General features: G+C 40.1%; 2 protein-coding genes across 2 annotated transcripts in view; both read left to right on the top strand.

The window, feature by feature from the left end:
• The window catches only part of LOC121149887 (disintegrin and metalloproteinase domain-containing protein 32-like), a 71,197-nt gene extending 60,218 nt beyond the window's left edge, over window positions 1–10,979 (top strand). Inside the window, 3 exon segments of the mRNA XM_040970553.1 lie at window positions 3,769–3,801; window positions 9,629–9,667; window positions 10,855–10,979. Of these exon segments, the coding sequence (XP_040826487.1) occupies window positions 3,769–3,801; window positions 9,629–9,667; window positions 10,855–10,861 (79 nt within the window). The 3' untranslated portion in view covers window positions 10,862–10,979.
• Window positions 10,980–16,395: 5,416 nt separating this feature from the next.
• The window catches only part of LOC121149894 (disintegrin and metalloproteinase domain-containing protein 32-like), a 55,818-nt gene continuing 45,449 nt past the window's right edge, over window positions 16,396–26,764 (top strand). The window contains exons 1-3 of the mRNA XM_040970563.1: window positions 16,396–16,456; window positions 18,639–18,718; window positions 24,466–24,527. Coding sequence (XP_040826497.1) covers window positions 16,396–16,456; window positions 18,639–18,718; window positions 24,466–24,527 — 203 coding nt within the window. The remainder of the gene's footprint in view (window positions 16,457–18,638; window positions 18,719–24,465; window positions 24,528–26,764) is intronic.

The raw sequence follows: 26,764 nt of genomic DNA on the forward strand, positions 1-26,764 counted from the left end.
TTTAGATAACGTCCAGTGCAATTTTTCTATTTAAAACATGAAGAGCACCACTGTAGCAAAGTTTACTGCTTTAAACTCTTCCAGAGATGATCAAAGGGTTTCATTTACAGAAGCATCACAGATATTTATTAAAAAAATGTAGATTTCTGAGGTCTATAACAGTTGAAATAGTTTAGTTTGCATGTTGCCTCTTTTAAGAAATAATTTGAAAAATGTTGTTTATTAAGGTTTCAGAATGCACATTTATAATACAGGCTGCATTTTATTTTTCATAAGTGTTTATCTGAAAGGGAAAGACAAGGAAAGAGAGAGAGAGAGAGATCGTCCATCCACTCTCACTCTTCAATGGCTGTGATGGCCGTGTCTGGGTGGGTCTGGGTCTGGCACTGGCTGAAGTAGGAGCGGGACCTTCCTCCAAGTCTACCATGTGGTTCTAAGCGCCAATATATTTGGTTCTGTTTTTTACTGCTTTTCTCAGGTGCGGGATTGGAAACGGAGCAGCCATAAATCAGGCCAGGACCCATATGGGTTACCAGTATTGCAGGTGGCAGCCTAACCCACTAGGTCAAATTACCAAGCCTAAGTCTATATTTTTAATTTTTAAAGAAATGACCCAAACTCAAAAGAAAACAAAATGACAAACATTCACTTGCCCACTACTGGAAGTAAAGAAATGTTGATCATTTTGTTATTTGTCATGAAATCTGAGATTTCCTTGTGTAGGATGCCACAGCTTCCCTGCTGAGAACAGTGGCACAAGGAGAGCTTGTTACAAGTTACAAAACCTTAACAACATGTGGCTGCATCTGTTTGCCATATCTAGTAATTTCAAGTATCCATACTTTCTTTGTAAGATGTATTTCAATTTGGAAGTCTAATTTATTATTTTTTTTTTGTATACGTGAACAGTCATCTCAGAGGTGTTTATATTTTAGTAATAATTTGAGAACTATCATGTTGATTTGTTGACATCTCCATATACCTTGTATCAATTTTGGTTGCGACCTCTTTTTCATTCTCTTTTCCTTTGTTCCATTATTTTCTAACATAAACTTAACAGCTTTATATACATTTCTATAATCTTCAGTTTTAAGAATATAATTGATGTTTAGCTAACAAAAACAACCAATAGGATCTCCTGGTGTGGCTTTTGCCCAGCAATGAAGCTGTCACTTGGGATTAGAGTCCTGGCTCCCTTCCCATTCTATCTTCCTGCTGGTGTGTACTCTAGAAGACGGAAGACATGGTTCAGAAATGGATTTCCTGCCACACGTTTGAGATACACACACTGAGTTCTGGGTTCCTGCCTGGAAATGCCCGGATGCTTTGTTTATATTATTTCAAAATAATATATTGGTTAACTTGGTGAGATACTGGATCAGAAGTGGAGTGGCCAGGATTTGAACTGGTACTCACAAGGGATGCTGACAACACAGATGGTGGCTTAACTCTTTGTACCATGATGCCAGCCACTGCTCCAATATTATTTGAACAAAGATTTTAATTGTGTTGCTTCAAAATGCCCTTATATGGGTTGTTGAAGGGCAAACTAGAATTTTCTATTCGTTGTTACTTTAGCTCTCCTTGTTAGTTATGTATTTCATGTTCAAGAACATAATTCGAGGCAATGATGGCCGTGTCTAATGTTCATTTTAGCTGTATTTTCCTGAAGTACTTACTTTTTACCACCAACAGTTTAAGTGCTTTTTGTTTCCTAGCCTCATTCTCCTTTCCTCACTTTTAGTTACTGTCCTGTAAAACGCAGTCATGGAGTTTCTTGTGCATCTGTGCGCAACGTATGATAACAGGCACTTAAACTGAAATTATCCCTTGCCCTCCCATTTATATTGCATGCGTCTTTCTTTTCTTTCATTCAACAGTTTTGGAGATTATTTTATGTATGTACATATATAATTGTTTAATGACCTTTTTAAGTTTGCTGGACTACCTTTCCCTGATTGTTTTCTGTGAAGTTTTTAAAATAACTTTTTATTTTGAATTTTGAATTACGTGGTACAATTTCGTATAGGCTGGGATTCCCCTCAAACTTCCACTCCCCCCTGACAGATTTTCCCCATTTTACTACAATGGTGTAGTCCTTCATAAGGAATCACAATTCCATCAGTCTCTTATTTAAGTGTACCCCGACATTGTTGGTACACACAATGTCAGACAGTCCAGCATCCCATTGTCTACACATGGCCAACAGTTTCATTGGGAGTCCATCTTTCGTCTGGAAGCAGGGATGCATGTTGCATTATACCCCACCATCTGGATATGAAAGACTCCAGTACTCCCTCACTATACATTTCTGTAACTGAGAAGCCATGAAACCAGGTCAACAACTGGTATGAGTGAGAACAGCCACAACAGCAACAACAACAACAACATAAACCACAAATTACAGCACCATGAAAAAAAAAAACACGTCACTGAGTAACCAACATGAGTGACAAAAAGGAAACACAAAAGTCTCTTTGTTATGCAGTATTTACAATGACTGAGGTTCTGTATGCCTGAATAGTGCTGACTAAATCACTGCTTGCAAATCGTAGCATTTTTTTTCAGTTCAGACTGATGAAGCAATCTGTATGTGCACCAAAGATTACCCTCTTTGGTAATCTTTGCTGATTTTGCATGACTGTTTTCAGCCTTGGTCAGGTGGTTCCATGAGGTGGACAAGGCTTGAGGGGGCTCTCCAAACTCCTCAGGGGCTTTCTTGAAACATCCAGACTCTCTAAGCTTTCCGGAATCCCAGTTCCATCAGTTTCATCGGCTTAATTGAGTGAGGCTGCTGGGCTTGGCTTGGCTGTGGATGCGCATGTTACCTAATGGAAACTCAGTTATGTCTTCACTGTTCTGTGTATTCTGGGATTTCAACTTGGTTTTTGATTTGTCTTTCAAATATTTTTTTTTAACAAACATTCTGGTAATTTTATTAAACATTTGAAAAATTAAAGTCTTTTTTTTTTCAGATCTTTATTCTTTATCTGATGGGGTCTATGTCATTTTAACCTCTCCAGAAGCAATCTCCCCTCAAGGGTATCCCCTGCTGTATTTCTTTAGTTTGCCTGGTGTTTGTCATGATCTCTTTGAATCCCTTTGTCTGTAAGGACACGTTAGCTGCAGGGATTGTCTCATGAGCATTCTACAGATACTGCATTGTCGATGATAACTTGTGGAAATTAGGTTTCGTCTTCCAGTATGTGTCACAACTGGAGACCTTGAGATCTTGCAAAGTACAAATAGTGTCCTGAATCTATGGAATGACACCATTTCAATTCATCTAGTTTTGCAGGTTCAGATACCTCTTTTAATTTTTAAAATAAGTGTTTTTGATTATTTGCTTATGATAGGATTGTAGGGGGATTTACTCTGCAAGCCCTTTATTATGTGGAAGTCAGTGTGGCTTTGGAAGACACACCTATGCTGATTTTTTTTTTCTAAGTGGACTAGGTTGGAATGCGAAAACCAGAATCGATGTTCACATTTGTGCTGAAAAGTAGGGTGGAAAAAAAAATCAACCTTTTCTCTTGCTCTTCTGATTTGGCAGTTTGGTATTTATGTTTTTTATAAGCTTGTTTTAAACATAAACTTTTACTTATTTGCATATCTTAAAGTAGCATTTTTTAAAAAGTAGCTAGTAATCCTTCTTAATGTCAGAACAGATTACTTACAAGCTATAAAATGTTAAATATTTATTCTTTATGTTTCCTTTTTTGCTCATGTCAGTTTGAAAACATTCTTTCTATTCTCATTTATGTACAGATCAGAAACCAGCAGCCAAGGAGTTACTAGCATGTAAGTAATTAGGAGGTGTTTCTTACAGTGTGTGTTAATAATCAAGACCGAAATTAAGAATGAAAGCGTAATTGCATTACATGTGGTAGAATCAAAAAATCCAAACCCAACTTTTAGAATTTGCTAATCTAGTCACTAGCGAGCAAAAAGCAAGCTTCTTTGTTGATTTCTCCAGTTTATTTGATGGTGCTGGGGCTGTCATTGGGGCTAAATGATTGGTGCAATAGTTAAGGTGCTGAATCTTAAGCAAAATATTTCTGTATTTTTAAGCAGTAAGACAAACGGGGTACATTTGCTTATTTATTTGGACTGTCTACAAGAGGAACCTGAACATGTGCATTCGTGAGCAACAGAGTGAATGCCTGTTCTGGTCAACTGAGAATCAGCTGAAGACAAAAAAAATGATAAGGGATGAAGAACTGTGTATCTGGCTTAGCATCTTAGAATTCCATGATGGTTTTCACTAGATCAGATTCCATTCCGTCAGTGTGAATGTCTCTGTGTACTAATATAAACTTCTAGTTCTTCAACCTCATTGGGGGGCATGGTAGGTCTCTCTGTGGAAATGCAGTATGTTGTCTCTTCCCAGTCTGGCTCTCCGACTTGTAGTCCTTACTTCTGCATACAGTGGAATGGCGATGTTCTATCAGCTCACTACCATTCCCAAAGCAGCCAAATCTACAGCACCAACTTTGTAGGCCGCACACCAAGATTGTTGGTTTCATTTCCTCTTCAATAAGAATGCTTACATAGCTCATTGTTGAATCTCTCTCTATTATGATCCTTTCAACACTTCAGTATTGGGATTAGATTCACAAGACTAAAACGATGAGTTTTGTACCACCCTCTCACTGTTGTGGGCAGAGGAGTTGTTTCCCAGTGCCAGACACAGTGGTTCGCAGTGTTTCTCACCTCAGGCATGTATCTAATGTTCTTTCACCCAAGGAAGTAAAGAGCAGTAGTGTGTAGCCAGCAAACAGTAACCTGCTTGGATTTGGGGATGTGATGATGAAATATTTATTAAATGAATGATTAAGCTGAAAAATCACACACACACACACTCAACCAAACAAAAACATGGGTAACAAGTATGTGTGGAAACACACAGCTAACATATATATTGATACACTGGCAAAACTGTAACTTCCCTCAGTTCTTCATATAGCGTTATATTATCATTTAATCTGACACCTTGTTAACACAACTAACCTCTCCTTAGAATTCTTCAACTCTCTCAAACGAAGCATCTCCAGTTGGAGAGTGCACATTTTAAGTGGAAGGCCTTCATTTGTAATGTTGACCCGCGGCTAGCCTTGTTACTTCGTGTGCCTCAGGAAAACATTTTAGAATAAATGTTCACTTAACCACTTTGGGGAACAATTATTCATTGAAATATTTCAATGTGGTTGCTGTGCTTTGTTGCTGTAACTCACAGCAGTTTTCCATTTATAATAATCTGCGTCTCATGAAAAGACAACGGGAAAAAAATTGGAAGCCAACAAATGTAGAGAGATGGAGTGGATCCCAGTTTGGGTGGTATTAGTACTGCTTTCATAGAACCCATTTTAAATGTCTAAACTCTGTTAATGTTTTAAATAGTTTCCTAAACAACAGAAGGATCTAAATAGTTGAACAGAAATCTTGAAATAATATTATTTTTCCATAGCTCTACCATCTGGCTTTTAGTTTCCTGGCTTTTCTTTATTCACAGCATTTCCAACTCTGGGACATTTTGGTTGAAAACAAAATTCTGTTTGTTACCTCTTTGTGTGCGCCATTCTTACCAGGCCAGTTGCTCCATTCCCAGATAGATCCATCTATGGGAGAAGGAACCCAGTTACGGCCCGGCAGTCTACCTCTCCTCTTAGCAGCTTGACCAGAAAGTTGATTTACTTTGCTTATGTGGGACTCTGATGACATGGATAATACAATTTCAGCTACAATAGTGATTTATGACCAGTTTCTAAGAGTTGTGTAGAATTTTGTGGGCATGTTCCACGTCCTTATTGCCTGAGCGAGGAGCTCTCTTCTTGTAAATTGTCTTCTGGACATATCTTGATGTGGGTGCACACCAGTTTTCCTTTTGCCAGAAGCAGAGTTTGAATAAGGATAATGATTTTTGTTTCTGGGTTGAATTCCGTGGTGGCAGGCTTCTGGCCTCAAGGATTTCCTGTGAAGTTACTATCAGGTAGCTGGATTGAAGTTTGGATCTGTGAATCTGCTTTTGTCTATGAAGAGTTCCAGATTTGACTCTAGCATGGGCTTCTCTGAGGAATGAAACCAACTGGGGCAGTCTAGATCTCCATATTTCTGGAAGGAAGATATCTTTTTTGACAAGTGCTGCTACAGGGCTGTCTTAAAGTTCCAGGCCTCTCCTAGGGCAGTCTCAAAGTTGACATTCCAGGATGAGACACTTAGTTGAGCATTTAAATTTGTATTGATGATCTTAGTCTAGAAGTATAGGATAACCTGGTGTTATCAAAAAGCTGTATTCCAGGGCACAAGCCCCAAATTTGTGTTGTAATGGTTCTAAGAATGGACAATGCATTACTTCTAATCTATATCAGGAAAACAGATTACAAGTATTTTATATGTCCTCTTATCAGCACAATGATGATTCGCATGCTCCACTCCCGATCTTCCCTTTCTTAATTTTTACAATGACAAAATTTCGATTTTATTTTAAGATAACAAGCTTAGGCCAGCATGAAGTAAATAATCTAACAAATAGCAACTACAAAAACCCACTATTCCTCAAGACTAAAGGTTTATAGGCAGTCATCAAATCGCAAAATGTCCACTTCACTCACAGACATTACATTTCTTTTTACTCTGTATATTAACTACCATTCATCCAGGAAGGATCGCGCTTGTATTTTGAAACTGGCTTGTATCAAAACATTACCTGTTAGTCGGGGTGGAAAACCTCTTATTTTAAAGTGCTCATCCAACTTTTAAAATGGTTCCTTTGTTCCTGGGGTGCTGTGCCAAGTAACTGTTCTTTGTCCAACTAGACTCAGCACATCACTGGTAAGCCTGGTACATTCTTGCTAAGCAGTCTTGTAGGAAGCTCCTGAGGAATTTCACACATTTCCTGAGTCATTTAAGCTTACTTTGCTTATAGAGCCTTTCCTCCTCCTGACTACACCTATAAATGCTCCAACTTGACCATTTTTATATAGGAATATGAATTTTTAAAATATTCATTTATTTTTATTTGAAAGAGGGACTTACAGAGAGAAGGAAAGATAGATAGATAGATGGAGAGAGATAGAGAGAGAGAGAGATCTTCCTTCTGCTCCACTCTCCAAATGACTGCGGTGGCCAGAGCTGAGCCAAGCAACTGCTGGGAGCCAGGAGGTTTGTCTGGATCTTTCACATGTATGCAGGGACCATGGCCTTTGGTCATCCTCCATTGCTTTCCCAGGCACATTAGCAGGAAACTGCTTAGAATTGCAAGTGGGGCAGTGAGAACATGGACTGAGCCCACAAGGGATGCTGGGGCTACAAAGTGAAGGATTACTCGATGAGCCATAATGCTGGATCCAAGGAATTCTTCGGATGCAGATATGGTGGGATTTGTCTCTGGAACATTATTAGTTTTCACTAGATGAATATAGTGAGCCTTTCTGATGGCTTTAATAGTAAAATTTTTTCTTCGTCTTCATATTATATATGAAAACAGACTGATTAAAAAAAGTGGTGCTCAGGGCCTGGCGGCCTGGCCTAGTGGCTAAAGTCCTAGCCTTGAATGTGCCGGGATCCCATATGGGTGCCGGTTCTAATCCCGGCAGCTCCATTTCCCATCCAGCTCCCTGCTTGTGGCCCGGGAAAGCAGTCGAGGACGGCCCAAAGCCTTGGGACCCTGCACCCGTGTGGGAGACCCGGAAGAGGTTCCTGGCTCCTGGCTTTGGATCAGCATAGCATTGGCCGTTGCGGTCACTTGGGGAGTGAATCATCGGATGGGAGATCTTCTTGTCTGTCTCTCCTCCTCTTTGTATATCTGACTTTGTAATAAAAATAAATAAATCTTTAAAATAAAAAGTGGTGCTCAATCATACAAGCGGAGTCATCTTATGGAGTTGTGCATACCAAGGTGATCTTACCCTTCTCAAAACAGAAGCAAGAATCCATAGAATCAGATATTTCTTTGCTTCAACACTATAGGTCTTGATTGAGCCAACACCCTTTTGGGGAGTCCAGGGCAAAGTTCATGAATAAAGAGTTATGGCAGGTGCTAGAAGTTTCTCAGTGAGAGTCCTTTGAAACAAAGATGTGTCCCTAGGACTATCTGTGCTTAGCTAGCTTCCTAAAAATTATTGTCAAGTCCAGGCTTATCTACCTACCATGGAAAAATACAAGGATGATATGCTGAATCAAAGAAAGTGGGTTCATCTGGAGTACAGGTAAAGTGAGTCTCTGATAGAATTGTTGGCCCAAAGGAGCCATCTTGCCTGTTCCTTCCCCTTCTGGTTGTTTTTAGGTGGTAGTGTGACAGGGTGCAGAGCACCCCAGAGTAGCAGGTAGATGTGAAGTTTTGAGCACAGCTAACTGCAACTAGTTGTCATTATAAACCAGCTTGTTAGGTCTGTTTTGTACTGTGTGAAAACTTTGGGTTCCAGCAGCTCCACGAGCACCCTGGCTTTCCTGTCTCCTCTCACGCGTCACTCAAGTTAATTGAATGTTTTGCACTGTGCACCACTCAAGTTGGTTGGATGATTATCGCATACCAACGCACACTTAAAAACCCGGTCACTTGGGCCACACAGTGCAGCGGATCCTGGAGTGTGTAGCAGGAGCTGCTGTCCCTGAGCTTGGCTAATAAAGACTCCTGCTTACATCCCACACTTGTGTTTGGCACGATTGCTCTTTCTGATTGCAACAAGAATAGGAGAATAGAGTGAGGAGGGCAAAGTGAAGAGGTGAGGATTCGTTGTAGACACTTGAACAACCACAGGTTGCCAAGAGGCATTGTGAAATTCTCTGTACCCGATTAGCTGCTCATGTTGTACCTAGATCTCCTTACATGATTTGAAGCAGTCATTTCTTTGGATGACCCACTGTATCTCCTTTGGGTGGCTGCAGGAACTTAAGGGCCAACTTGCAGGTACTCTCAGCTACCAGTAGAATTCTGGTGGCAACTGACATGCCGGTGTAGGAGGCTGATTCTTGGCTGAAAGCAGCAAAGTAGGGAGCAGAATCTGAAGTGCAAAAGTGATGTGTCCGTGCCCTCTTTCAATTCCAGTGCCAGCTTTTCAAAAATAAGCAGTTGCATGCCCTCCACTCCTAAACTGGGATTATTAGAACCACGACTCACTACCTTCAGCTTTTCTAGCTGCTTTGCCCCTGAGCTACTCACTTCCTCAATTTGAAAAAGTTACGGCTGGCGATCTAAGTTTTGTGTTCAATTATGTACTATTTTCTTTAGCCTTTTTGTATGTGTATTCTAGAAGGTGTCTTGAGGCTGCAGGTTCAGACTATCAGATTTCTCAAAGTGAACTAACTTTGAATGTATACAATGTGGTAGTTTTTATACCAACACATAAAACAGTTAATTTGGACGCCGAGGGGCCAGATGGAGGGATTTAGAGTGAAACTTATATTTTCTGCTTAGTGGTGATGAGGAAAAACATCATGTCATGATTTTCCTTTGCTGGAGGAAGTTAATGTTGTACTATACACTGCACTTGATATTTGAGTAAACTTTATTACATTTTTGCTTGCCCCAAATGTGTCAAAAATTAGTTTTTGTACAAAGTGGCATGCTTTTGTCTCTTGAAATAGGAAATTTTCTTCATAGTAAATTTTCAACATTGTTTTTATTTAGGTCCAAGTCGGAAGCTAGTACCCAATCAGAAATCAGCAGGTAAGCAACTTGGGAGGTATTTCTGCTAAATACATACATTTATAACTGAGAATTAAAAAGCTGATAATTCAAAAGTACATGTTCAAGAGCTTTTGAGCAGCCACAGTTGTAAAAGTAGTGTAACAAAACCAACTCTTTAGCATTTCCCATTTTAAGAACAAATGCCATTTATGTAGCTGATCTTTTTTCTGTCGTTCCCTACATTTTTGTTTTTTACAAATTGCATATGCTTGTAATCGACACAGGGGAAATTTAACTAATTCATAAGCTAAACATTTTTCTGTTCTTTCTGCCCACATCTAAAAGGATGATATTGCTTTTGTTTGGGTTGCATTTAGATCTATGAGCAGAATATGAACAACCTGGGAGAAGGTTATGTAAGAGACACTTTATTTCTATTTTTTGTTATGATGGGTTAAAATAAAAGAGAACCACTTGGCAGATGCTTAGCTTTTTTACAGCAAACTTGGAAGGAAATATGAAGAAGCTGCTGTACTAATTAAACACACCACAACACTGACAGGCTCTATTACATAGCTCTAAAATGGTTATTCATTTTTAAATTAAGATCAGCAACACAGAAAAGCACTCTGAAAAGGTAATAGGTAAGTGTGTTAGAATCTGCTTCTTAAAAATAAGCATGCACTTGAGTTTGAAATTCTTAGGGTTTGCTTAATTTTTAAGTATTGATTGATGTGAAGAATTGGAGAAATCTTGTACTAGCAAATAATAAACATTTAATTTTAAGCTGGACATTTGGATCATATCATTTAGTTTCTTTTTTTTTTTTTAGCAAAATCACTTTAATAAGTTCTTTTAAGTTTATTGGGAACTTGTTCTTAGGAATGATTCAAGAAGGAAATTAAAAAAAAAAAGTTAGTATTCCTTGACATTTAAGTGAATAGTTCTGCTTTTGTAACTGCTTTTGATTGAGACTGATTGTTCCTTTGTATGCAGACATATCACCCTGAACCTGTCTAGTCTTACCTGATCTCGGAAACTAAACAGTTTTGGACCTGTCCAGGACTGGAATGGGGACATAATGACTCCTTAGAAAGTTCATAAAGGCTTCGGCATGAGCTTTTCGCTAGACAGATCCTAATGTGCACTTTAGAGTGAAAAGAATTTTGTAACAGTGACTTGACCAAGTGTGTGTGTGTGTGTGTGTGTGTCTTCTTCTTCCATAGTAATTAATAATTCCTCGTGAAGACAATGGATAACATCAAGGGCCTTACAGAGATGGAAAATGAAAACTCTGCCTTTCCCACTCTGGTCACAGCTAGAGGAAACAATAAACTGATCATGGACCAATGTGCATGTCTCTTTCTCTTTTCCACTTCCTCCAACTCATTGTTCAACACCCGGAACGACACATCAGCCATTTCAGTAACGGAGGACAGCATTCCAAAATGGGCATCGCTAGTCGTTTTTTTGAAATCATGACCTCTTGCCTCTCCATGAATCCTTTGCTACTCGTCTGGCCCTGTTAGAGTTATTGCTTACGATCATGCTGTCCTCATTCTGCGTAGTCTTCAGAGAGTGGACCATGGTATTCCTCCTGGATCTTCTTTCTCGTGAGACTCAGCTTATCCATGAAGGTCTGAAAATTCCTGACGTTTACCCTCGGAACCCTCTCCGTGTCCTAACTTGCATTTGCGAAGTAGGGTCTGTTTGTTTCATGGACTGTACTTCAATAACTGGGACCCTGAACCTTCCAGCTTCCCCTGGTCGTTTGTCCAGATAACTCTGAAGGCCAGGAGACAGGCAGTTTCGTAAGGATGTAAAGGGCTTGGGCTTAGCTTTCAGTGAGAAAGTCAAACCCATGATCAGATTTGGGTGTGAGGAAATGAATTAAGCCATTTATTTCATGTTCTATTTTCTGAAGGCATTGTGTAAAATCATTCAGTACTTTTATGAAATGTTTTGCCAAATTCAGTAACAATGTTTTTGGAGCTAAAGATTTGGGGAGGGGTTAAATTATAGATTTAACTAAAAGAAAGTTTTAAAAACTCAATTTTTGTGATATATTTGTAAGATTAATTCCTTTTAATTAATAGTCAATATTTTGTTTAAATTTGTTTAAAAGTGTGCATGAATATCAGAACAATTTTGCACAAAATATACATGCCTATTTTGTTTAAACATAGTATCTTCAATGCATTTTTATTTCTATTAGTGTATATGTAATTTTCAGGATAGTTTTCATAAACATAAATGTTTTTAAGCAAAGATTTTGATAGAATAAGGTTTTAAAAGATTAATCATCTTCCTCACAAAATATTTGTGAAGAATCTAAACTGTTTTCTGAAATATGGAAAGGGCTCGGGCTTGGGTCCTTTTTTTATATGGACAAAAACCCACATCGTTCCTAATTACACATTTTCTTTCTCACGTCTTGGTTACTGTTTTCTTCAGATAGCATTATTTTTCTTGTGATGTTTAGATGACCAATTCACTTAGCAGACACCATTTGGTTGGAAGCCAGACTCCAACGATAGAGACCATGTAAGTGGATCACAATGCATTGCGCATGTTCCAGGCTCCTTGAGACCGTAGAGCAGGCCTTTCTAGGGTGTCTACAGAATCTGATGCCATGAATTTATTTCACTTGTCTAGAAGTGACTTATCATCTTGTGAGCTCTGTACAGAAAAGAAAAAGGGTCCATATTATTTACCAAACTAGCATCACACAGTTTCTGGCAAGAAAACAAATGTGTCACACAGTGCATTAGAATGTAGATCAGAGAATGAGCAGGGTCCTGGATGCAAACGCAGGAACAAGACAGATCTGAGAAGTAAGACATCCGGAAAGTCAACTAGCTAACCCGGAGAAACAACCTCTTCGGCGAGGCTGGAGCTCCTCGTGGAAGTAAGGAGCACCTGCACACTGTGGGACCATAGAAGTGTTGAGCACAAGAACTGAGGTAACTCTGTTACACCACATTTGTGGGTAGTGGATACCTGTATCCCAGGGCACAAAGAGGTACAGAACACTTGTGTGGTGCTGGTTTTGGTCTGGTGAGGGTCAGAGTAATGGTGGCACCACCATGACATAACCTGGGTTGTTGAACACCTGCAAAGAGCCGGCTGTTAGTTGATTTCTGTATGTTGGGCAGTGTAATTGCAGCTAGGTAGAATCTTAATATTCATTTGCATTTCCTGGCTAGCTAGGAAACCTGAGCATTTTTTAATTTCATTTTTGTTAGCCATTTGAATTTGTTCTTTTGAAAAATGTGTGGATGTTAGTCCTCTAACTGTTGTGTAATGTGTGAGGAATTTCTCCCATCATGTTGGTGACCTCTTTGCTTTGTTGACCTTTGCTGCATAGAAGCTTCTCAGCCTGAGGTGGTACCTTTTGTTTTTGGGGACTGAATCTTTAGTGTCTTGACCAAAAAGTCCTGGCCTAAGTAAATTTAGGTCCCTAACCCCTTTAGAGCTGATTTTTGTATAAGGTGACAGGTGGGGGTCTTGCTTCTTGCTTCAGCAGGCTCCTTGCTACCCAGTTGAAGAGACCAAGCTTTTGCCCTGGCTTATTTTCAGTTCTCTTGTTGATGATTAGGCGGCTGTACATGTGTGGACTTACATTTGAGGTTTCTATTCTGTCCCATCTATTTTCTCTGTTGTTTTATTGATACCAGACTGTTTTGATTAACCCTATTCTGTAGTATGTCTTAAGGCCTGGAATTGTGACACTTATAGCTTAAATTTTATGCTTCATAATAGCTTTGGCTATTTGTTTCCAGATGAACTTTTGTATGATGTGTTCCAGCTCTGAGAAGAATGTGGTTGAGATTTTAAATGGGATCATGATGAATCTGTATATTAATTTCAGTAATAATGACATTTCTATGATATTGATTCTACTGATTCAAGAACATGGTAAATTTCTCCATCCATTAATGTCTTCTATTACCTTCTGTATGGAATTATAATTTTTGTTTTAGACATAGTTCATATCTTTTGTTAGATTTATTCCTAGGCATTAAAGATTCCTTTCCACTATTTTGCATGGGGCTGTCCTTACAAGTTTTTTCTCAGCCAAGGAATTGTTTGTGCTTACTAAGCATATCGAATTTATATTTACTGATTTTATGCTCCTTTTATTCCTAGTTACATAGGGAGGGCTTTTTTTTTAGCATGAGGTATGTTGACTTTTATCAAATTCCTTCTCCATGTCTACTGAGTCATCCTGTGGTTTTTATTGTTAATTTTGTTGATGTGGTGTATCACATTTATTGATTTACATATCTTAAACCATACCTGCATTTCAGAGATAGATCCCAGTTTGATGTCTGATTCATGGTTGGATTCTCTTGGTTAGTTTTTTGTTTAGGATTTTTGCTCATCGTGTGTATTGGCCTGGAGATGTCTCTGTTGTGTCTCTATATGGTTTGGTATTAAGGCGATGTTGGCTTGACAGAACAAGTCTGGAAGGATTTCCTCCCTTTCTACTGTTTGGATAGCTTGTTTGATAGAATTCATCAGTGGAGCCATTTAGTCCTGGGCTTTTGTTTGTTGGGAGAGATTTAATTACTGATTCACTCTCCAGTCTGGTTACAGGTCTATTGCGATGTGTTATTCTCTCATGACACAGTTTTGGTAAATAGTATGTGTCTAGAAATCTATCCATTTTGTACATCTTCTGATTGTTGACGTACAGTTGCCTGTAATAGTTCCTGATTATTCTATGTATGTCTGAGGTATCCACTGTTGTATTTCCCTTTTCATCTCTGTTTCTGTTCATTCTTTTTTTTTAAGATTTATTTATTTTATTGGAAAGTCAGATATACAGAGAGGAGGAGAGACAGAGAGGAAGATCTCCCATCCGATGATTCACTCCCCAAGTGAGCACAACGGCCGATATTATGCCGATCCGAAGCCAGGAGCCTCTTCCGGGTTTCCCACGCGGGTGCAGGTTCCCAAAGCTTTGGGCCATCCTCCACTGCTTTCCCAGGCCACAAGCAGGGAGCTGGATGGGAAATGGAGCTGCCGGGATTAGAACTGGCGCCCATATGGGATCCCGGTGTGCTCAAGGAGAGGACTTAAGCTGCTAGGCCAGGCTGCTGGGCCCTCTTTCTGTTCATTCTTATATTCTCCCTCCTATTTTTGTTTAGTTTTAGGATAATCAAATTTGTGACACAGGCACTCATTGACGAATGAACTTCCCCCTTTGTACTACCTTTGCTGGGTGCCGTAAGTTTTAGTACACTGTGTGAACATTGTCAGTCAATTAAATAAATTGTTAATATTCAGCTTCACTCTTTAGTGATCTGAGAAATTGAAATTTGATTTTTTCAAATTTACTGAGGTTTGCTTTGTGGCATATAATGTGATCAGTCCTTGGAAAGGTTCTGTGTGCTGAAGAAAAAGTGTTTTGTGCGTACGTAGCTTGAAAGGTTCTGTAGATTTCAGTTAAGTCCGTTTGTTTTATTCTCTGTATTAGTTCTATTGTTTGCTTACTTTTTGTCTTATTGATGTGTGCGTGAAGCCTGCCTTATATTAGCAAGAACATATGATATTTGCCCCCTTTGAAATTGACTTATCTCACTGAAATAAAGGTATCTAGTTTGGACCATAAAATGGTAGAATTCCATTCTTTTTAATGCTTGAGTAGTATTCCGTGGAGTAGATGTTTCTTTATCCATTCCTCTTTGGACAGGCATCTGGGTTGTTTCCATGTCTTTGCTATTGTAGATTGTGCTGTTGTAAACACAGCATTACAGATCCCCTTCTCATATATGATATGTCTCCAGCAGTGGGAATGCTGGCTCATACGGCAGGTGGATTTTCAGTTCACTTAGCACTCGCCCCCTTGTCTTCCAGAGTGACTGAGGTAGCCTATCCTCCAGATAACTGCAGGAGGGTGCCTTTCTCCCCTCATCCACACCAGCAGGTGTTGTTACTGGACTTTTGAATGTGGGCCAATCTCACTGGAGTTAGGAAGAACATCAGTGGGGTTGTTATTTGTATCTCCCTGATGGCTAGGGTTCTTGAGCATGTTAGCCATTTGAATTTGTTCTTAAAGAAAACCCAAAACAGTCTGTTTATTTAAAATAAGTAAACTAGTTGAAATCGTCTTGCTTCCCAGTAACTTCGTAATTATCAAGCTTAAAATATCATCAATTAAGTTTCAAACTCTCACAGACGTTGTCTAACTGGCCGGATACTGCTAAAGCACGTTAAAGGAAAACGCCATCAGTTCTTTGAGACCATCAAAATGGAGGGGAGGGCCCAGTGCGGTAGCCTAGTGGCTAAAGTCCTCCTGGTAAGCGGTCGAGGACGGCCCAAACCCTTGAAAACATCCCTGCACCCCTGTGGGAAACCTGGAGGAGACTTAGGCTTCCTGGCTTCGGATTGGTGCAGTTGTGGCAGTTACAACTGCTTTGGGGAGTGAAAGAACGAATGGATAATCTTCCCCTCTGTTTCTCTCCTCTCTGTATATCTGACTGTCCAATAGAAATAAAACTACAGAAAGAAAGAAAGAAAGATGATAGATGGAGGGGAACGTGTGTGGGGACGGCCCCGGGGGTCGGGCGCGGATGCCTAGGGGCGGCCTGGCTGCGGTGGCCGCGGGGGTCAGGAGAGGGCCGCGCAGGGCACTGGTGTCCACGGGAGTCCCGCGCCCCGCGGCCTGGAACGCGCGACGGGACGGGTAAAGGCGCCCCGCTCCCTGCGACCAACGGCCGCGCCCCCAGTTGGCGCTGGGAGGCGACAGAGCAGAGCGCACCATGTTCCACCTGCTGCTGCTGCTGCTCGCCGGGCTCGGGGGCTCGCCGGCGTCAGGCCCCGGTAAGGCAGGGCCGCCCCTGTGCCCCTCGCAGGCGCAGGAAGGCCTTTGTCGTGTGGAGGGGTCCCCGTGGGCATCAGACGGGGCTGTGAGCCCTGGTGGGCGCTCGGTCGGGGGCAGATGGCGACGGGGGAGAGGGGCACACTTGGAGTGTGCGTGTTGGGCCGTGTGTTTTGTGGAGGAGCCACAGACTGCACAGTTTGTGCAAACAGCTGTGAAACGCCTTCTGCTCCACGGAAACGTCACCATTTCTCACCCAGTGTTAACTTGAGGCCGTTTTGTTGCAAATAAAATTTCTTTTTATGCTGAATCATAATTGATATTGAGTTGTGTAGGTGCGTATACGCATCTGTATATATTAGTGTTACATTTTGAACTTAAGTTTGTATTTGAAGTTAATTTTTTTTTGTGATGGGTTTTAAGTGTGCAGCTTTTTAATGTTTTTGTTGCGCCATTTTTGAAGACTTGCTCCGTTGTCACTCCTTTGACAAATATCAAGTGAGAATAGGTGAATATCTTTTTCCTGGTGTTTTTGTCATCCTGTGGATCTAATTTCTTCTGTTTTTGCTCTGACGTTCTAACATGCTTTTACGACAAAGGAAGATGCGAGGTGTAGCAATGTTTGTTTTCTTTCAGCACTGTGCTGACTGTTCTGGGTTGCTTATCTCTCCACAGGACCTTTAGAATCAAATTGTTGCTATCTACAAAATGACTTGTTGGAATTTTGGTTCGTTCTTGAATCTGACAGCTTGAGAATGTTAAACTTCCATGAGTACAGAATGTATTTTTACTTAATACCTTTACCTAAATAAATTTTGGTTCCTTCGTAGTCATTATAATAAAAGGATACAAGGCACGTGCTGAACTTTGGGAAACGTGGGGCTTGCTAGCGTATTACTGCGGCAGCCTTGCAAGGTCCTTTCCAAGGGGAACTGACTTCTCCATGAGCCATTGAACAGGTTCACCGCTGACCCACACTGGGAGGGAGCTGCACAGGCAGGGCGCCTGACCACACTGCCTGTGCACAGCTTGTCCTGGCCGTTCTCCGTCCTCCTTGTCATGACGGTTAAATGGTTCCACCTGTCTTCTTCCCGTTAAGAATCCTGTCATTCCCCCTTCTGTCTCGCCATCCCTTCCAGTTATCTCTGTCCTACAGTTGACAGGCATCGCAGAGATTGTAAGATTCTTGTGCTTTCCTCACCAAGGCACATTCTCACTTCTGAAGCACGCTGGGGTGTATAGTACGTGTAAGGGAACTGCACGCAATAATTGTTTCTTTAATCTCTGTGTCCTCTGTCCCTCCAGATCCCCTACACTAATCTCTCACCATCGCTCCAAGCAATTTGTGCATTTTAACTTAATTGATCAAATTAATTTTAGTTTTTTGCTCATGTCTCTATGTGACATTTTATCTTAGGAACCAACTCAAGACTTGATTTGACATCTCAGTGTTAAATAATTACCAGGTTTTCCAAACACAGATTGTACGTTTTAGTCGATTGTTTCCAATAATTTCACTCCTTCCTTCCTTCCCTCCTTCCTCCCTTTCTTCCTCTCTTTCTCTTTCACTCTCTCTCAGGTACCTCCTTGTGGGATGTGAGCCTGTCGACTGTTCATGCCAAACACCAGGCCTCACGAGTTTTTTTTTTTCAAAGGTTTATTTTATATGAAAGGCAGAGTTACAACGAGAAGGAGCAACACACAGGGAGAGCTTGCATCTCGGGGTTCACTCCTCACATAGCTGCAATGGCCAGAGCAGAGCTAATCTGAAGCCAGGAGTGTCTTCTAGAGCTCCCTTGCAGGTGCAGGAGACAAGAACATGAGCCATTCTCCACTGCCTTTTCAAGGCCATGAGCAGGGAACTGGAGCAGAAGTGGGCAGCTGGGACTAAATCTGGCACCCCTATGGATGCCAGCGTTGCCACACGATGCTCAGCCTATTGGATCATTGCACCGGCCCTGAAAGTTTTCTTGCTGTATATTGTTGATTTTTTTTTTTTTTGGTCTAGTTGTTGTGTATTTCTTCAAGTCTAGAAAATTTTATATAACTTGACCTCCCTACTGTTTTAAATTCTGTCATAATGATCATGTGTGGCCTTTTAAAAATATTAGGTATTTTAATGGCTTTTATGATTTATAGGAGAACCTGCATAGGCACTTAAACATTGTTCTTTTTATTTTTCAGGATCTCAAAATTCATTTCTACAAATCATAGTACCAGAGAAAATCAGAGGAAATGACAGTGATGACGCGGAAGCACAATCTGTAGGGGAGATTTTTCATTTACTTCCTTTACGTGCCTATTTCTATTTGTTGCTTGGTTATTCATCAATTCACTATAGCATGGATGTATGTTTCCAATATATGAATAAGAAATTTAAAGTTCTGATTACAAAACAAATACACAGTTCATAATGCTACATGCTGCTTAGTATCTGATATTTTCTCATGATTCATTACTTTTGAAAGTTCAAATTCAGAAAACAAAGTAGAAGAATTAAGTATCTTATTTGCGTGACATTAGCAAGGTACCCAGGAGAGTCAGAAGAAGTGCATGTTCTAAGAAGAATGCCTTTTAATTCAAAATTCCTTCCTTAGTCTTCACTTTGTGCGCAATAGTTCTCAATTATGCTATTCTTATTGGAAAAGAAAACACTTTCTTGCATTTATTGATGTTGTTGCAGACAAGGAGAGATATCGCAAGCACGAAGAGATCACACCGGACCCAAGTGTTGCATGCTAGGAGCAGCCTTTATTGTCCAAGCGTGGTGACAGCAGCTCTCACTACACTTCGGGAGCCACTGTGCCACACCACACAAGTCAGGGAGTTCAAGCTCCCATCCTCCAGTCAGACTGAAAGCTCTGCCAAACAAAGTCTCCAGGTGCAGGGGGCAAGAAGGGAGCTGCTGGAGCCCAAAGTTTTCCTGTAGTTAACTAAGCTAACCTAGCACAACAGGAGGCAGAAGGGGTCCAGTATGGAGCCTCTGGAGCCATTTCCAAGTTGTTAGTTAACTTGAATGGTGTGTCAGGCAGGAGGGGATGCAGCATGCACACATGAGCAGCCTCTGGAGCCTTTTTTTTTTTTTTTTAACATTTATTCATTTGTATTGGAAAGGCAGATATACAGAAAGGAGGAGAGACAGAGAGGAAGATCTGTCCGACGGTTCACTTCCCAAGCAACCACAACAGTGGGAGCTGAGCTGATCCAAAGCCAGGAGCCAGGATCGTCCCCTGGGTCTCCCACATGAGTGTAGGGTCCCAAGGCTTTGAGCAGTCCTTGACTGCTTTCCCAGGCCACAAGCAGGGAGCTGGCATATAGAGTTTCTTTTAGAGGTGATGTGTCGATGTGAGGTTCACTTCTGGTCATATCAATTCTATTTCTAGTATTTGAATTTCCTTCTTTCTTGATGTTAGGGAAGTTTTCATTCATCATTTCATTGAAAGCCTCTTTCTATCAAGTCTCTTTTTCCATGCCTTCAGGGATTCTGTGATCTGTATGTTTGGTCATTTTGTGGTGTCGTCTAGCTCTTGCACAATTTTCTTTCTTTTTTTCAAGATTTATTTATTTTTATTTCAAAGTCACATATGCAGAGAGGAGGAGAGACAGAGAGAAAGATCTTCTCTCCGATAATTCACTCCCCAAGTGACTGCGATGGCCAGTACTGCGCTGATCTGAAACCAGGAGCCAGCAACTTCTTCCAGGTCTTCCATATGGGTACAGCATCCCAAGGCTTTGGGCCATCCTCGACCGCCTTCCCAGGCCACAAACAGGGAGCTGAATGAGAAATGGAGCTGCCGGGATTAGAACCAGCACTCCTGTATGGCATAGCGGTACATTCAAGGAGAGGATTTTAGCCACTGGGTCACCATGCTGGGCACCTAGCATGACTTTCTTAACCATTTCTTTACTCCATTTTTGATACTCTGGGTTTTTTTTTTTTCCCCACGTGCATCGTCTTCTAGTTCTGACATTCTTTCCTTTGTGTTGCTCATTCTATTTTCGAGACTCTGTTTTGTGTTTGATTTGTGTTAATGAGTTTTTCATTTCTAATAATTCAGTTTGATTCCACTTCAACGTTTCTTTCTCCCGGGTTACAGAGTCCCTAAATTTCCAATAATCTTGTATCTGCTTCTCGCTGACTTTGTAGAGCTTTATTATAATTTTTCTAAACATTTTTCCGGGTAATCCCTCAATGTCTTGTTCCTCGATTTCTAGGAGTATGGTTGAATCTTTTACCTTGGCAGTTAAGGTGGCATTTTCACTGTTTTGGAAACTTGGCTGTCTCTTTTTACTTTGGTCATTCTGGGTTGATGTGGTGGGTCTTGTGATCTGATAGCTTTTGTGTTTTAGCTATGTCATTGTGGCTTTATGTATTTGGAGGGAGTCCCGTGGTTGTCAAAGATTAGCCTTTTTAACACCAATATATCTCTTTTCTTTCTTTTTTACATTCAACTTTTGTTATGGGTGTGAGCTTGGCTGATTAAAGTTGACATGTCTTGGTGTTGGGATCAGTGTTACGTGGTCCTTGTGTCTGATAATAAGCTTGGGTTCCCTCACTGGTTCTTACACTCTGTGGTTGGCTGCCCTTTTCCAGAACTTGTTTGGGCAGTTTTTACACCCTTCTTGCACCCCTCTGAAGGTTCTAGAATAAGTGAAATATGTCCCTGGTGTCTGATTTCCCATAAGCAGTATCACTGCGTCTCCACCCACTGTGTTGTAGTTGAACCTTGTGGCACTGTTCAGGACAGGGTTCTGCCACCTTCAGCTCCCGTGCCTTCTTGCAGGTGCTTGGATTAAGGTGGTGTGTTCAGAGAGGCTGTTTGCGTGGGCATCCGGCAAGCATTCTGGGATATGACCTACTGCGTCTGATGGTCACCTAGCATGTCATTCTTCCTTGGTTTCCATCGATTTCCTTCTGAATCACCACTGGTATTGCTGCCCTGAACATCGTGTCAAACTTCGCTGGTATTTAGCATTCATTCGCAGGTGCTGGGGTTGTCACTGCGTGCCTGTGTCACCCAGCCATGCTCTTACTCCTTGGGGGTTTTGGGTCATCGGTCCCAGTCAGCATGGCTAAAGTCCAGACCACTGTTCATCCCCCTGCAACAGTTTTCTCCAGACTCTCCCTGGCTGATCCCCAACAGCAGGATGTGTGCTCCATCACACCTGTGTGTACCTGCATGGAAGCCTGGCCAGTCAACTGCCCTGTGCATCCAGATACTGAGTCTGCAAGTCACACTGTCTGCTCACCCTTGTCCTGGTGGTCTAGGGTTGCAGGCACTAATTCCAGGTGCTTCTATGCCTTCCTGGTGTCCATGCAGCTCCGGTTCTTTGCACTGGCCACCTGTGAAATCTGCTCACTCTTTGTGGCAGAGTTGCGTATTCAGCTGTATTTATCATCTGCCTTGTCCCATAGCCCTCCTTCTGTTTGCATCCCTACTCTAATCAGCCATCTTGGATTTCCCTCGGAGATAGGATTTGACTGCTTTTTTTTAAAAGGTGATGGATGTATGCTTTCACTTACTTGTGCGTATTTGGTACTGTTGGCGTATATTTTTTATCCAGTGATTTCTTTTATGTGTTTGGTTCACTTCTCAACTAATCTGATTCTGTGGATACCTCTGCTAATAGCTCATTTTCAGACATTTCAACCGAAGTTTTTGGGGATATTGTCATTATCTCATCGTGAAGGTTCTGCAGTCAGTGCTTGATAGTTGTGGAGAGTCTTCATCTTTGCTTTTATACCTTGACGTGGATAAAATTCTTTATGCAGAAACTTTCTAAGACCTGCTTGTTTTTCTTCAGTTGAAACCATATTTCCATGGTCCAGTTCTACACTTTACTGATTTTTTTCTTCATTCTACCATTGGTTACTCATGAGAACACCACTTCATAAGGTCACTTGCAAAATACTTTGGATTTTAGAATCACTGGCATTGTTTTAGTTGCTGATCCTAAGAATGGGATTCTGGAGTTGGATTATGTACCACCTCATTGGCACTGCAAACTATTTCCTATGATGGAGGACTATTGGGAATTTGACATGTCATGGCACAGTTACCAAAAATTTCACTTGGTGAACTGTGATGTTAAATAGATGGCATGAAGATATTTGCAAATGCAGTATTTTACATAATTGACATATAGAGAGTAAATGAGGACTATAGTATTGATGACTATGATTCAATATCATGAATGTATTGGAAAGTGAAAATTGTAGGCTCAGGTTATTTAATCAGCAATTTACAATGTGGTGTGAATATCAGAGGACCTGTGCTATGACTTGGATGCCCCTTCTAAAACTCATGTTGAAATTTATTTAGTGTTAAATACAAAATAATTTGAGAATGATAGAGAGGAAGGCAGAGTTGGAAGAGGGAACAGGAGCGTGAATTAGGGAAACCATCTGTAGGTTCACGCTCAAACAGTCATAATGACCAGCATGTGGCTCAAGGTGAGAACCAGGAGTTAAACCCAGGTGTCCATCGTGGATGAAGAAAAGTTAGGTGCTTGAACTGTCACTGTGGCTTGACAGGATGCACGCTGTTGAGAAGCTGGAGAAAGGAGTGGAGTTGAGGACTGAAATTGCAACATGGGATGTCAGTGTTTTAGCCACTGGGCCAAATGTCTTGTTCCACATTTTGAAGGTTATTGCCATTTTGATAGTATTAGATCATTGTATCACTACTAATATGAATAGATGTTGTTATCACAAGCATGTGTCCATGTGAGAATGTACTGTTTCTTCCTTATCTTAGTACAGTGATGGATAGAAAGCAAGGTAGTTGCTACACTATACCTGAATTCTTAACTAAATTTTAATGACAGTAGTTAAGACAAATCCTCCAGGTGGGAGAAATTCAGGTAGTATCGTTGGTGTACAAGTTTTATTACTTTAAAACTAGCTCCAAACCGGAATGTACATTTCCTTGATGTAGGATAACCGATCATCTAAGTGATGCCAACTAAGTTGTCAATATGCACATTTTGTGTTCTTTCATAAAAATTACAGTTGGAATGTTTACATTTTTACCCATATGAATTCTCAGATTGGATTTCATTTTTTTTTTTTTGCCGCCAAAACTGTCCTTTATTTAATATATGTGTTATGCTACTCAGATGTTGGTTACTAAAAGTGAAATATTAATTTCTTTTAATTTTGAGGAATTAAAACATATTTCAATATAATCCAAGGTTACCCCTAAGTTCATTTTTTTTTTTTAATTGTTGCTTACATTGTATTATGTAGTACAGTTTTATAGGCGCTGGGGATTCCCTCCACCCCTCCCATACCCCTCCCCCCATGGTGGATTCCTCCACCTTGTTGCATAACCATAGTTCAAGTTCAGTTGAGATTCATTGCTTGCAAACACATGCCTAGCATGAAGTTCAGCGTCTTATTGTCCAGATAAGTTCAGTGGCCTCTTGGGGAGACCTTCTATGGTCTGAAGATAGGTCTAACAGAGTAAAGATCCGGTCAGTTAAAAGCCCCAACAAGGCCTCAATATCAATATACAACATTATGGAATTAATTGACATAGTATTGGGTAAACAATATGTTAAAAATAATGCAAGTTCCATTCTTCGAAACATCTGGGTTGAGACAGTATCAATGACAGGTTCAAAAAATAACAAACAACCATACAAAAATTACAGGTTAAATCAAGGCAAACATGTGGTTCATCTACTCCATGGAATACTACTCAGCTATTAAAAAAAAAACAAAATGCAGTTCTTTGTGGCTAAATGGGCACAACTGGAAACTATAATGCTAAGGGAAATGAGTGAATCCCAAAAGATTAGATACCACATGTTTGCCTGGATTTCATTTTTTAAAAGTAGAATTAGTAGCACATGTAGTAGCAAATCTAATGTTCTAAAACATTTTTTTACAGATTATAAATTTACACGAATCCAAGACAATTTCATCAGACAGTTTGCCATTTGGTATACTAACATTTTTTTCTTATATTAAATTTGTGTTGACTCTAAGTTTTTATGGATTTCCTAGGAACAGATATCCTATTTCATTCCAATCAATGAGACAAGGTATACCGTGCACCTTAAGCGAAGGTAATTTTTATTCTTTGTTTTATTTTATTATTTATATATTATTAATAATTGAAGTCACATACAGATTTAAAATAAGAGGCAAGATTGAATGTTAAAAATGAGAAGGGAGCCTGGTATGGTAGCCTAGTGACTAAAGTCCTTGCCTTGAATGCACCGGGATCCCATTTTAGTTCCAGCTCTTATCCCAGCAGCCCTACTTCTCATCTAGCTCCTTGCTTGTGGCCTGGGAAAGCAGTTGAGGATGGCCCAAAGCCTTGAGACCATGCACTCACGTGGGAGACCCGAAAGAGACTCTGAGCTACTGTCTTTGGATTGGCTCAACTCTGAACGTTTAGACACTTGGGGAGTGAATCAGTAAATGAAAGAATTTCCTCTCTGTCTCTCCTTCTCTTGGTATATCTGACTTTTCAATAAAAATAAGTAAATCTTTTTTGGAAAGTGAGAAGGGAAAACAACATATTTAATTAAAATATCATGAAACATTTAATGGATGAAGGAATGATCTAGAGAATGAAGCTGTAAGAATAAACAAAAATATCTGAGAGAAATCAGGAAGAAATGATATCCATTGGTGTTATTGGAAGTTCTTTTATCCAGTAGTAGAAATGCATAATGCAACATTATCTTCAATTCCTGGTATTTAAGTTTTCATTATGCAGTTCACCTATGAGAATATACATATATACACATTTACTTTTGTATCTATTTAACTTGCAGTTTGCTTGAATGATGGCTTGGGCCAGAGAGAACTTATCATATTTGTCTAGGATTGGCTTATTTTACTGAGCATAACGGTCACTAGCTGGGACAATTTTGTAGCAAATGGTAGACTTCCATTCACTTTAATGACTGAGTGGTATTGTATTGAGTAGATGTTCTACAGGTTTTTTTAAATTGTACTTCTTTCTGTTATTATCATTCTATGGTACAGTTCCATTGATCCTGGGATTTCCCTTATCTCATCCCCAATTCCCTCCCCCTTCACTGAGTTCCCTTATATTATTATTATATTATAGCTCTTCCTACACAGTCATATGTCCATCAGTGCGGGCATCGGCAATGACAGTCCAGCATCCTATTGTCAAGATTTAGTAAACAGTTTCGTTGGGAGTCCATCTTTGCCTGGAAGTAGAGATGCATACTGCTTTGTATCCTCACTTCTGGACATGACAGTCTCCATTACACAGTTATATTACACATTACACATTATACATCCCCTTGTATGAAGATCCACAATACAAACAGCAATAGAAAAATAGAAATTTACAATGCCATGAAGTTAAATAACATGCTGCTAGATATGATAGTCTCCATTACACAGTTACTATACATCTCCTTAAATGAAAAGCCACAAAGCAAAATCAACAATAGGAAGAAAAAAAAAGAAATTAACAATACCAAGTAGTTAAATAACATGCTACTGAATGACTAATGTGTCACTGAAGAAATGAAAAAGAAAATCAAGAACCTTCTTGAAGAAAATGATGTTACTGTGTGATCTATGAGTCATTGAAGAATTTAACAAGAAAGTGTTTTCAAGAGATAAAACTAACAAAAAAATATCAAAATTCATGAGATGTAGTTGCCTTGTTGATAAGATGTGTCTCCGTAGGCAATAAATAGATGGGCTTTGTTTTTTAATCCAATCTACTAATCTATGACATAGATTGATGATTTTAAGCCGTTTACATTCAGGGTTAATATGAATGGGTGGTAATTTGGTCCTGTCATTTTAGGAATGGGTTGTTCATTGATTTAGTTTTCTGTTGTTTTATTACTGAGATGTTCTTTGCGCTTACCTTTGCTTTTGGTGGGGCTATTCATTTTCTCTGTCAAGAGAACATCTTTAAGTATCATTTGTAGGGCAGGTTTGGAAGAGGCATATTCTTTCAACTTATATTGACTGTGGAAGAATATTATTTCATTTTCAAAGACAAAGGAAAGCTTTGCTGGGTACGTTGTCCTGGGCTGAAGGTTTTTTTTTTTTTTTAGATTCTGGAATATGTCACTCCAATCTCTTCTTGCCTGTAGAGTTTCCTGTGAGAGATCTCCTGTTAGCTTAATTGGCATTCCTTTATATGTCAGTTGATTTTTTTCATATGCACATTTAAGGATCTTTTCCTTATGTTCCTCATCCAGCTCTGCTTCCAGCTTTTTGTTTGTTTCCCTCGGTGACAGGAATTATTTGGCAGTTTGGCTCCTCAGGTGCATATTTCATTCTACTTGGATATATTCTG

The sequence above is a fragment of the Ochotona curzoniae genome, unplaced genomic scaffold (genome assembly GCF_017591425.1).
Source record: "Ochotona curzoniae isolate NIBS_2020 unplaced genomic scaffold, NIBS_Ocur_1.0 contig_1976, whole genome shotgun sequence".
Classification (NCBI taxonomy): Eukaryota; Metazoa; Chordata; class Mammalia; order Lagomorpha; family Ochotonidae; genus Ochotona; species Ochotona curzoniae.